A 12873-nucleotide genomic window follows, 5' to 3' on the forward strand; every position below is an offset into this window, starting at 1 on the left:
AATAGACAACCACACAACACACCACCCACAGGGAGGCGGGCGGTATACTGTTAGCAAGCACCAGTGGGCTATCACACTGAAAGCTTTCTCAAATGAGGTTCTTGATTCTGGCATTAAAACAGAGATATTGGTGTCTGAGTGCTCCTGGGACCTTATCAGGGGTAGCGGTAGGGTCGGCATTGAGTGATTGACTGAGGATCTCAGAATTGGATTTTTTATCATTTCCCATGACATGTATGATAATAAAATGTGTTACTGCATGACTACCCCTCCCCCCCCCCAGCTTCTTGACATTACAGGGGCAAAGTTTCAACCTTTTACATGCCTTTAATTCCCACCAACATCTTTCTCAACTCAATGTCCAGGTGGATCTCCCTGCACCTTGTTCATGCACAGGACAGAGGCCGTCCCCCCTGACGAGGGCTTCCCCGGAGATGCAGGCTCACCTTTCGCCAGAGCGCGATGAGGATAATCAGGAATATCACCACCAGGAACACCAGCGCCAGGACGGCAGAGATGAGCGCCAGCTTGAAGGGCAGGGCTGGAAAGAAAACCAAACACAAACCATGAGTGGTTGTGGCCTGGCCTACAAGATGCTCTGCTCTATGTTAAGCGACAAAGAGGCAGAAATGTTCCATAACTAAGAATATAAAAAAACTGCTTCTAGCGTGATATTTATTCTCATCTGATGCATCTCCGTGAACCCATGGGCTTTACTGGCACGGGTTGGGATATTGTGTTAGAAAGAAGCGTGCTGTTCTCCATCATGTTCCTGAGGGGACCCTGCCTGAAACTGAATGCAGAGCGTGCAGACCCAGGGGTGTGCTTCGTTTATTGACTAGACTTGAAAACTAAGCTTTCTGTGGGTCTTTGCAAAACTGTCAGTCTGAGTCCAGACCACCTTAAAAGCCTGGCTTCCTTCATAACAGTCCCGCAGAGAACTCACTTTTGTAGCTCAGACGCATGGGGCTCAGCAGTGACTCGGGAGGTAGGATTCAGAGCACTTCATAAGCATCATACTGTAACCTATTGGCATCCTTTTGTGACCTTCTGCGCATGTGGACTGCCACAAAACCTCATCACTGCCACCCCTCCATCTTACAGCAGAGGCATAGGTGACAGCATCATTGGCGTGGGAGAACACATCAGGTCAGTTTGGTACCCCGTCAAAGTGAGACTTCACACCATTCAGCTTGTCTCTCCCTAGCAAATCACTGAATGTATTAATCAATGTCTTGGAACAGGTTTCAGAGCCTTTCATCTCTTTATATAATGTTACTATGAACTTTTATTTACTCCTTAGGTAACTCAAGTAATTGCTGCTGTTTAACTCTGTAAAGCGATCTGATACCCTCGAGTCAAGTTTGTGCTATGCCAAACTCAATTAATAAATACATGAAAATGACACAGATCCCTTTTTACTCATGATACTGACCGTAACATCTAGGAATTTGATCCGGTCTGATGCACCATGGGAGACCACATGAGGAAGCTCACAATGATCTGTGGGGACTCAGATCAGTGCTTAGAGGCATCCTTTTTGCAGTATGAACAGTACAAAGGTATTCACGTGTTCACTTCACAAATCATTTTCACTATCCTTTAAACTGAACCATTGATGGAGTTGACCAGTGGGTCGTTAGAAAATGTTCATACAGCTTCAATATGCATGTCTGATACTTTAGTTTTCCCATGCACAACCCTACAACTCCCTAAAGGGGGGAGGTTTGCGGCAGACAAACTCCATGAATAAAGGGATGTTCTTGAATCCTCCTCAGATCCCTCAGCGGATCTGATTGCTTCTGATGGAATCTGTCACTTGGAAATTAGGTGTTTAAAAAGCAGCCACTGAGATCTCTAGCGCCTAGGTCAACATCTGCTCCTTCTGCAGGCTTACTTGGACCACAGCGGCCTTGCAGCAGTAGCCCACGTGGATTCTGGGTGTGTAGCCGGACCCCCTTTATGGAGAAACTTAAGAATCAGTCTAAACTACACCATGTCCTCAAACCTCCTGGATATTTGTGAGTTCCCCTGCCCAGACTGACCCTTCGCTAACACCTGAGATGTGAGGACTCACAGTTTGGCACCAATGTCACCTCCAGGTTGTCGGCGCCCAGAAAGTTGTGTGCCAAGCAGCGCACCGACAGGGTCTCTTCCACACTCAGGAACTGCAGTGTGCTCTTCACCAGGAAGACCTTCTGCTCCTGCGGCTCTATGGCGGTGTAGTTGGTCTCCAGCTCCAGCACACTGGAGCTGTTGTCCAGCGCCTTCCATGGCTCGGATCCATTCCCGTTGCACCTTGGAAAACACAGAAACACAAACTCAATCCAAAAGCACAACTTTAACGAAAGAAAGGGCAAAGTGACATCAAAAGCACGCCATATCCCCAAAAATAAAATGTCAACCAAAATAGCAGATCAAACAAAAAAACACAAGAATAATATTTGCAATTTTAACATTAAACCAAAAAGCATGAAGTCAACCTTAATCCCAAAATCCAATCAAAGGCATAATTTTAACAAAGAAAACATATTGACACCTAAAATCACCACATATAAAAAATGCACATCAACCATGGATAGCACAAAATGAACACAAAGGTGCAGGTTCTGTTGAAAATTCCCAAAAACAAAAATTCGACCTAAAATACATCAACCAAAACCTAAAAACCGTTTGGTCCTTGTAACATTTAACTTCAGCCAAAAATGTTCTGCCGAATAAAGCATGTGACTTCAAAAGTAATCGTCAGCTAAAAAGATCAACAAATATAACAAATATATCGCAAAAGTCAAAATGTCAGGGCAGGCACACAACTTTCACCTAAAAGTACAATCTTAACCCAGACTATACCTTTAATGCAAAAGGCTATCAAACCTAAAAACAAACACAAAAGGCACAGAATTTATAAAGTTCAATTCCAGAATAAAGCACTACTGAGCACAACTTTTCCTAGATTAAGTAAAAGTATAGAGCACACAATACAGCACGTGTTCCATCCATCTCATAGTGTAACATAAAGCAGAAGTGTGCCATAAGGACATTTATAATTTGAAAATATTTTAAATAACGGTGTGAATAAAAAGATACCTGTAGGAAAAGCTGTAGTAAAAACTCATAATTTCCTGCCAGGGAAGTCCATCTATGTCTGATAAACTATGCTATTTTATATACTTACAGTCGATTGACCTGATGCGTGGTTAAATATAACTAAATTCTCCAGAAACTTAGGCTCAGATTTACTAAAAATCACATCCAAAATTTCAACATTGCTTCGTGGGAACTATACAAAATTGGGCAATGCCATATTTGAAAAGAGTTGTGTGCTACTGGTGTAATTTGTAAAGCTAGTGCAAAATAAGCCATTCCAGTGCAAAGGTAAGGGTTGCGCCATGGAGCAACGACAAATCAGTGCTGTTCTTAGCAACGTGTATACCCAAGGGATACCTTTAACTACACATTTGACTGCGATGACGCCTGCCCAAGAGTAAGCCAAGCAAAATGTGTAATTTTACTGAAATTATGCATTACACAAGAGAATATCACGATATTCTGTTTACCCAAATTTATGCCTAGCGTCATCCAGAGCTAGGTTTTCTTACAAAGGCAAGGCCCGCTATGTCAGTAGACATGGTTTCATTTGGTGCTAGGATTTCATGCTCATCCAGGGCGTGCTGTACTAGTAGACCTGACTTTATGCGGAACCATGGAGGTGATTGCACTGTTCCTGAACCATTGCCCCCACTTTGAACAGAGAACCAGAAGGGGGTTTATCTCCGCTTTTTTGGCTTTAAAAGCCAAGAAAGCGGAGATAAAATTATCGCCCTATTACCTAGCTGTCGCTAACACTAGTTAGCGACAGCTAGTAGGAGATAGCGACCATCTTGGGCCCCGCTTTGCATGTCAGTGATATTTATCACTAATGACATGCAAAGTGGGCGTGCCAAGATGTTAGCGACTGGAAACAGTCGCTAACATCGCTATCTCCTATTACCAACTTTTGGAGATATTCGCGCTAAGCACGAATATCTCCAAAAGCTAACACCTGTCCCTGAGCAGTTCTTAGCCATGTTATCCAATGGTAGGTGGATAACATGGCTAAGAGCATCAGCTCGGTAATGCATGAATATCGCTGACTTTTCAGCGATATTCATGCATTTCGGCCGATTTTTATCGCTTAGGAGATAAACCTTGATAATAGCAAGGTTCCTAAGCGCTAAAAATCGCCGCAGCACGGCGATAAAAATATTGCTGCTAAGCCAACATAGCGATAATTATCGCTAGTTGTTGGTAATATGCCCCCAGGTTCTGCGTTGCAAGAATCAAAGCAATTTCTTGCTGTGATTGTGTCAACTTTCAGTGCAAAGTAATTTTCGCACGTGACAGTTGATCGGCACTGCCATTTGTACCGCTTTGCATCCCACGAGCGCCAAAGAAAAATGTTAGTAAATCTGAGTCATAGTCTGTCACTAAATCAACAAGCATTGGCAATACCAATTGGTCTCGGCATATTAATTAGTTTAGTGGTGTAGTTGCTATTATAAATATATTAATATACTGTGTTTAGTATCAGTTGAATAAGTTAGCAGGTTAGCAATGACTTCAGAAGTAGCAGAATAGTAATGCAGCAGTTTTAGTAGTAAAGCAGTTACAGCAGGAGCAATAGAGTAGTGATAGCAGGTAACATTAGAGCATTGCTAGTAGTGTTAGCAGAACAGCAGTATGAGCAAAGTTAGTATGATAGCAGTGTCAGCAAATTGAGCAGTTTAGCAATAACACTAATATAATGCATTCGGTCTCGCATTTGTGAAAGTCAGAGCTATCGATATTGATATTGTAATTGATAATTTTTACGAATGTTTATTTGTTTTCAGTAGAGTGGATGGATGTTGTTGGTAGTGGTATTATGTGGTTTGTGTTGTAAATGTTAGTTGTGGAATTGTGTGGTGTGCAGTGTTTTGGAATTACGTGGTATGGTGAATAAATAGTTGAGAGTTATATTGAATATATTGAAAGTAATTTGGATAAGGATAGGTAGTTTGCTTATGAATTGGTGAATGAATACTGGATAGATTAGTAGAAATAGTGTGTGTGTGAAAGAGGATTTTTTTTATAAAAGCAATCATCATTGACATATAAATACCTTAATAACACACACTTAGAAATATTTAAATCTCCTACTGCCCCTAAGCAAACTGTTCACTATTCAGTAACCTGGGATCTGCTCTTAGCCATCTAAATACATGCATTACAAGTACATTCATGAAAGCAATGTACCAGGCCAGCCACATTGCATACATTTTTAAAGTGTGATGATCCAATGTCAGTTAAATTATTGTTCTGGATTGACGTAGGAAGGGGTCAATTTTGGGTGGGATTCAAATGCAGGGGTCATGATCAAAGGTAGTTGGGTAAACAGACGTATAAGTAACCTTTTAGACCAGAAACAAATATAACGCACTAATTTGACTACATGGAAAAAGGAGTCCTCCAAATTGTTTACAATGTCCTACTAACTTCACAATTATGCTATACAAATACAGATATCATATGACAATCCTAGCATCTCTACTTATACTGTCCCAACAGGTTTTCAAATTGCTTTCCCACAAAAATCTGATGCCATTTATATGCCAAGCCCGAGGCTTCAATATGGGAAGTCGAGGCTTCCTTACTTACTCAAACTTTGTAGAAGTGGACCTGTGGCTAACGTTTTATACCTCCGTTTCATGTATGTTTAATGGAACAATCTGGTTGCATGCCCACGTTGACACATTTCATTTTAAATCTCTACAGAACATCGTCCTCTCTCACCTCCGATGAATTAGGTGGTGGTCTTGGTAACGGAATCAATACTCAGTTTTTCAGCACATTACCAACTCCGTTTCGGAAAAGCGGGCTTTCCAGATCTGTTGCCTTGTGCAGCCTGGAGTGTCTCCACTGGGACTTTTCGTTATAGTCGGGCAGTGCTCAAGGGGCCTCCTCAGAGGTCAGAGCACTCGGGTGTAAGTGTCGTAACCTCTCTTCCTGCTGCGTGCTCCTTCCTGAGCACCACAACATACAAGTGGCATGTCCATAATATACAGCTTCTCCCCATTGCAGCGCTGGCTGAGGCCTGCGCCCCATCTGTAATCGTCCTATGCAGGACCTATGATTCCCTGGTCTATTGTCAATGTTTTAATGTCAATGTCCTATGTTTATGTCCTCGGCATTTGTAACCTCATATGCTTTTCGTACTCCTATTAATCCTGCCCTATGGTTACCATGCCTGTCTCTAGTTTAACAGTTTATCATTTGTAACCTCATATGCTATTTGTACTCAAAGCTACCTTTCTCTAGGGTTACCTTGCCTATAGCGGTACTAAGAGTATTTAATTTCATTGGAATCATGAGTTTCGGTTCCCATTTCGAACCATTCTTGACTGTTATATTGCCTGCTTCTGAATTATCCATTGTATTGCACACTGCTCTTCCCTGACTGTTACATTGCCTGCTTCTTAATTATCCATTGTATTGCACACTGCTCTTTGCCCTTTAATATCATCTTGATCTCTTTTCTCCCTTCCATCCTCCTCCCACTTCTCTCTATTTTGCGTTCCCCCCACCTGACTGTTCTCCTTTCCTCCCTCGTATACATCAAAGGGATGTATGACGTTTCAACACATGCTTTTACCATGCATGCCTTTACAGCGCAGGTATTACAATGCAAGTCGTTACAACGACTTGCGTTGGGGGGCGCTGGATAGTGGAATAGTTTAATTTTCTATTCCAACTCCAGTCCCCGTGGATAGTAGGGAAGGTGTTGGATAGAAAATTAAACTATTCCCTATCCAACAGCACCCTCCAGCGAAAGTCGTTGTAACGACTTTCGTTGTAATTCCTGCGTTGTAATGGTAGTGCGTGGTAAAAGTTTTGTTGTAAACGATGTTCCCCCATCAAAGAGGATGTCACTACTACCGGACCACCCCGGAGTAGTGCATGGGAGAAGTTATTATTATTATTATTTATTATTTAGAAGTTTTCTATAGCGCTGACCAGACCCGAAGGTATCAGAGCGCTTTACAGTAGAGGGAATGATAAAGAGAACAACATGAAACAAACCCAATAAAAGCAATCAGTGGGTGACAATTTGGAAAGAAGAAAAGTTCGGACAACAGGGCTTCTTGGTGCAGGAATCTTCATTACCGAATGGATTCTGGGACTTTTGCAGCTCCAAGTTATCCACAACCGAGGGAGCGGATAAGGCACAAGGATTTGAGTTGGCTCTTGAATTCTGCATAGGATGGTAGAGTTCTGATGTGCGGGGGGATGGCGTTCCATATTTTGGGGGCATTTCCTGAGAAAGAGCAGTCCGCAGTTCTCTTCCTTCTGGTTTTTGGTAGGATGAGCAGCAGGGAGTTAGAGCTTCTCAAATTTCTGGCTTGGCCTGCTTTTTTGAGCTTGTTAGCCAGGTATTCCGGTTTGCCGGTGTGTAGGGCCTTGTGGGTTAGGCAGGCCGTTCTGAAGGTACTTCGCATTTCCGCAGGGAGCCATTCGAGTTCTTTGAGTGCCGGGGTTAGCCTGACATATGATGTCCACTAGCTCTAGTGGGCACCTTGCACCAGTCTAATTCGACCCTTCTTGATGGTGGCTGTTAAAACAACCTTATAGATAGCTATCCTAGTGTAGCCTGGACCAGCAGGCAATAGGCTAAGACTTCAGAGAGCATATGGAGCTAGTTGTTTTACTATGTATAATCCCTTGAATACCACATGAAAGGACACCACACAAGGTTTATATCAAAACTATATGTATTTATTCTAAACACAACCCCTCTGCATGTACATTTCGACGTGTTCTATTATTGTTGTTTATTTTATTTAACTATGCTGTCTAGGGTTGTTTATTTGATCTGATTATGTTGTCCCCCCTTGGTTGTTCTCTTATTTTGTTCTCCCGCATTTCTTTGTAATTTTGCTTTGGCTTAATGTTCCTCTTCCATATTTCCGCCTCTCTATTTTCCTGTTCTGATTAATCTTATGGTTTAATCTGCGTGCTCCTTCTCTCTCTCCGTTCTCTCTCTTCCATAGTTCCGCCTTTCTATTTTCCTGTTCTGATTACTCTAATGGTTTAATCTGCGTGCTTCTCTCTCTCCATTCTCTCCTAATCATGCCTCCCCTCTCTCTTTCCCCTTCTTCCTCAGTATCACCTATATCGAAACTTGGCCCCAATTCCTGGTCTATCCTCTACCCTTCCCACCTCTTCAAGCATGGTAAGAAACATTTCAAACACAAACTCCTCAGTCTCCACCCCGAAACCTTATTTGCTGATTACCATAATACACTTAACTCCTCCTTAATCACCAACTACATCTTCTTCTCCAAACGCCCTTCCAAATGAAAAAAAACTATTTCTTCAGCACCTCCCTATCACTAACTCTCACAATATTCCTTACGGTCTAAAACTCTCCACCACCCCCTCCTCTTCCTTTCCTGGAGAAATTGATATTTCCATCTTCAAATCTGGTAATATTCTCATCCAAGCGTCTGAAAATCACCTCTACATCTTCGAACTCCACTTTAGTGCCTTATCCCAATCCCTCGATCAGTCCCTGAACCCCCCCTCCTACCCCCTCATGTCCTAGTTCCATCATCCCCCCCTTGCCTCCTACCCCCCTAACTCTTCTCTCTGATTTACCTACAACCTCTCCCAACGTTGTTGTCTACAACCAAACTACACTGACTACTCGAACTCTCAATACCGTGACTAGCATTGACACCCTACACCCCCCAGCCCCACGTTCCCTCCTCTCTGGTTCACCCACTCTTCCACCCAGCCCTGTTGCCCACACTCAACCGCAGCAGTCCTCCCTAGCGGACTGCTTTATTACCAGCACTGACTCCCTCCACCCACGTTCCCCCTTATCTCTCCTTACTGTCTCCCCTTCCTCTTCCACTATCCATGATGTTCTCTCTCAATCACTACTAACCACCCCTACTCTTAACTGTATAACCGGTAACGACGCCCTTATCTCCCAATCACCTAGTTTTTCTGCCTCTCTCCCATCCACCTCCACCAATGATTCTCACCCCCCCTACCCCCCACTCTCCCTTCCCCACCCTCTTTCATCCTTGACTCCCACCCATACGTCCTCGCTCCCTCACCCCTCTATCCCTCAACACCACCCTCTTCCATCCTTGCCTCCCAACCCTACACCCCCACTCCCTCACTCCTCTATCCCCCAGCACCTCCATCTTCCATCCACACCCCTCACCCCTATGCCCTCGATCCCCCACCCCTCTTTACCCCAACACCACCCTCTTCCATCCTTGCCTCCACACTTATGTCCCCGCTCCCTCACCCCCCTATCTCCCAGCACCACGCCTATCCACCTGTCCCCACACCCTATCTTCTTCCTCCCCTGCCCCCCATCCTCCTCCCACCTCCCTGCCCTCTGCCTCTCTCAATTAGGGTCCACTCCACTCACTTCTCTTAAGCCTTCAAACTTCTTTGATACTCCTGTTACCTGCACGCTTACTCCTGCCTCCCCTATAATCCTGCAGTCTTTAAGCTCTACCGAACACTCCACTCCTTGTGATCTCCCCCTTAACAAACTCCCTCCATCCTCCTCTTCTTACAACTCTCCCTTGTCTACTCCAGCCTCTCTCACGGACCCCCCTATACCCCCTCTTCTCAATAATACACCTCCGTCCATTCACCTCTCTCCTTCTGACTCCCGTAACACCCCCCTATGGATGCACTTTATCCTCTCCCCCCTCGTCTAATCACCCCCATACTCCCCCAGTAACCCTCACATCTCCTACGCTGACTATTTAATCTCACACTCCTTTGATCACTCCTGCAATCCTCAATACACCTACTACTACATCCTGCACTATCCCTCCTCCTCATTTAACAAACTATTTTCTTAAACCCAATGCCCCAACCACTCCTATCTCCTTGCCCCCCCTCCCCAATACAAAACTTCCCACCCATCATAACTCCCTCCTCCTCCCCCCCAGGTTACCCCCACTTCCTCTCCCTAATCCCCCTCTCCTTGATAACTCCTACTCTTCACTTCTCCCAAAAACTTTTGATCCACTCCACTCCTCACTTCTTACACTATCACTCCTTAATGTTGAACTTATCCTTTCGTCCCTTGTTTCAGAACTCTCCTCCCTCAGATCTGATGTCTCACTCCTTACTAAAGCTCACTCTTCTGATCACGCACGCACATGTGTCCCGTCACTAAACAGCATATCATCACACATCAGCTCCCCTCTCACTTCCCCCAGCAGCAGCTCCCCTAGCACTGGTAACATCGAGTACTCTTCACATGGCCCACCCCTCCCTACAAACTCCCTGACCCCACCCAAACCCGTTGAACCTTCCAATGCACCCCAAACTTACACGGCAACTATGATATCCACTCCTCAACATGCTGCATACCCAATATCCTTGGAGGTTAATTTATCCCCGACCTCCCCCGTCTCCCCCTCCCTCTTCGTCCTCTAGTCCCCCTTACCCGCAGTCTACTATCCCAGTTCTCTTAGGAACGAGCCGACTCCCCCTTTACCCGACATCACCTAGACCCCCTCAACAACTAACATCTATCCTCCCTGATCCCTCCACTCAATACCCTGACTCCTCACCCCTCTACTGCATGTTGATTAACTGCCGATCCACATCTTGCCATGCGACTGATATTGCGGAAACCATTCTCAATAAAAACATCGGCATTGCATTCGTTACTGAAACCTGGCTCAACCCCCACTCGACTCCTATCCTCGACTTGCTCACTCCTCCCGGATATTCCATCATTAGGAAAGACAGAATAAAGCAAATAGGAGGTGGCCTTGCCGTAATCTTTAAAAAGGAACTTAATCTCACGCTAGTTCATCTCCAGGACCCTTCTACCTTTGAATACCTTTGCGCTGATCTTACTGCTCCTGGCTCCCCCACCATTCGTTTCATACTATCTACCACCCCCCGGCAATCCCATCCCCTTTACCGAAGAGCTGTCTGATCTTATCACCCAATCTCTGCTTACTCACTCCAAGAATCTCTTTCTTGGCGACTAGAACATCCACTGGAATAAAAATGATGACCCGTCTGTCATCCTCCTTAAAGATATCATGGACATTACTGACCTGACACAACTCTGCCAATCCCCGACTCACTCTAAAGGCGCCACCCTTGATGCTATTATAACTAGCAAGGATCTGGCCTCTCTCTCAACGATTCTTCCAGTCGACTGGTCTAATCATCACCTTATCCTCTTCACTCTGAACTGCTCTGTTACTCGCCCCACCCCTATCGGCACTTTACCCTTGAAACATACTCGTAATCTTCACCTTATTCCCCCTGGCGAGTTGGAATCCTCTATCAAAACCCGCTTACTCCTCCCCCCCTCTCACAGCACCAATAACCTAACTGAACCCCTCTCCTGCGGAGAGGGGTTGGCCTAACGGCTAAGGCGCTCGACCTCGGACCTGGGGAACTTGGTTTGAGTCTCGGTAACGACGCCAAAAACCCCCTGTGATTCTGGGCAAATCACTTAATCTGCCCGTGCCTAAAATGAAAGTGTGTCCTCATGTAACGTAACTGGTGCTATGTAAAGCGCTCTGATAACTGATTCGGTTCGGTTCTAGTTCGCGCTATATAAAACTCTGCAAAAAAACAAAAAAAGAACATTACAATAATTCTATCCTTCAAGCCCTTGACCAAATTGCCCCAATCAAATTTAAACAACAAAAATAAATACCTCCCAAATCCTGGTTTAATTCCGACATTAATAATGAAAGACGGGCCCTCAGAAAGTCTGAGCGTTCATGGAGGAATCATCCCTCCCCTGATAACCTGATATTCCTTAGAAATGCCAGAGCCAAATACAAGAAGCACATCTTCGCTGAAAAAGCCTCCTTCCTCCGTTCGCAACTTGACCAGGCTAAAAACTGTCCCAGAGAACTCTTTAACATTGTTAAACAAACAAACTTCCTCTGGTCCCCCTAAAATACCAGCCACTGTTGAAAGATGCGAAGAAATCGCCAGCTTCTTTTCGAATAAAGTCAACTCGATTGAACTATCCTTCTCTTCCCCCTCCCCCATTCCAATCTACCCTCAGGCAACACCATCTCCCTAACATTCCTACTGCACCTTGCTCCTCTTCCCCTTCGTGTCACGACCCCTCTCTACCCCTCCCTACTCTACCCCACCCGACTATCTTTAAGAACACCCTTACCAAAAACAATGCCTCCTGGAGTGAATTCTGTCCAGTATCTGAATCTACCGTCCTCAACATCATCTCTAAACTCAAACCATCTTCACACACCAAAGATCCTCTTCCCGCCCAGTTGGTTCAGGAACTCAAACACATCATTGCCCCCATCTGGACCAATATCATCAATTCCTTCCTTGCCACTGGTTGTGTCCCAGCTACCCTTCAACTAGGTCAAATCTCCCCCATCCTCAAAACCCCCACTGCTGACCCTAATGACTTGAACAATCTACGCCCTATCTCTAATCTTCCCTTCCTCTCCAAAGCCCTTGAAAAATGTGTCCTATCCCAGTTAGACAAACATATCACTTCCTTCAATCTCCTCGACGTTTTCCAATCTGGTTTTAGAAAAGGATGCAGCACTGAAAGTGCTATGCTCAGTATTACTGATGATATTCATCGCTCTCTTGACAAAGGAGAATCCTCCCTCCTTATCCTCCTTGACCTCTCTGCTGCATTTGATACTGTCCACCATCCTACCCTTCTTAATACTCTCAAAGACCGCTTTGGGTTTGAGGACATTCTTCACCAATGGTTCACCTCATATCACCAAATAGATCCCAACAAATTAAACTCAGTCACTGCCTCTCCAAACCCCAACCTGTCTCACTGGGTGTCCC

The 12873-nt window shown here is 44.7% G+C and overlaps 1 protein-coding gene across 1 annotated transcript in view; it reads right to left on the minus strand.

The window, feature by feature from the left end:
• Nucleotides 1–12873, minus strand: part of PDGFRB (platelet derived growth factor receptor beta) — a 237670-nt gene that overhangs the window by 84303 nt on the left and 140494 nt on the right. The window contains exons 10-11 of the mRNA XM_078653581.1: nucleotides 2078–2298; nucleotides 447–541 (exon numbers count right to left, since the gene is read on the minus strand). Of these exons, the coding sequence (XP_078509707.1) occupies nucleotides 447–541; nucleotides 2078–2298 (316 nt within the window). The remainder of the gene's footprint in view (nucleotides 1–446; nucleotides 542–2077; nucleotides 2299–12873) is intronic.

Source organism: Lissotriton helveticus, chromosome 7 (assembly GCF_964261635.1).
Source record: "Lissotriton helveticus chromosome 7, aLisHel1.1, whole genome shotgun sequence".
NCBI lineage: Eukaryota > Metazoa > Chordata > Amphibia > Caudata > Salamandridae > Lissotriton > Lissotriton helveticus.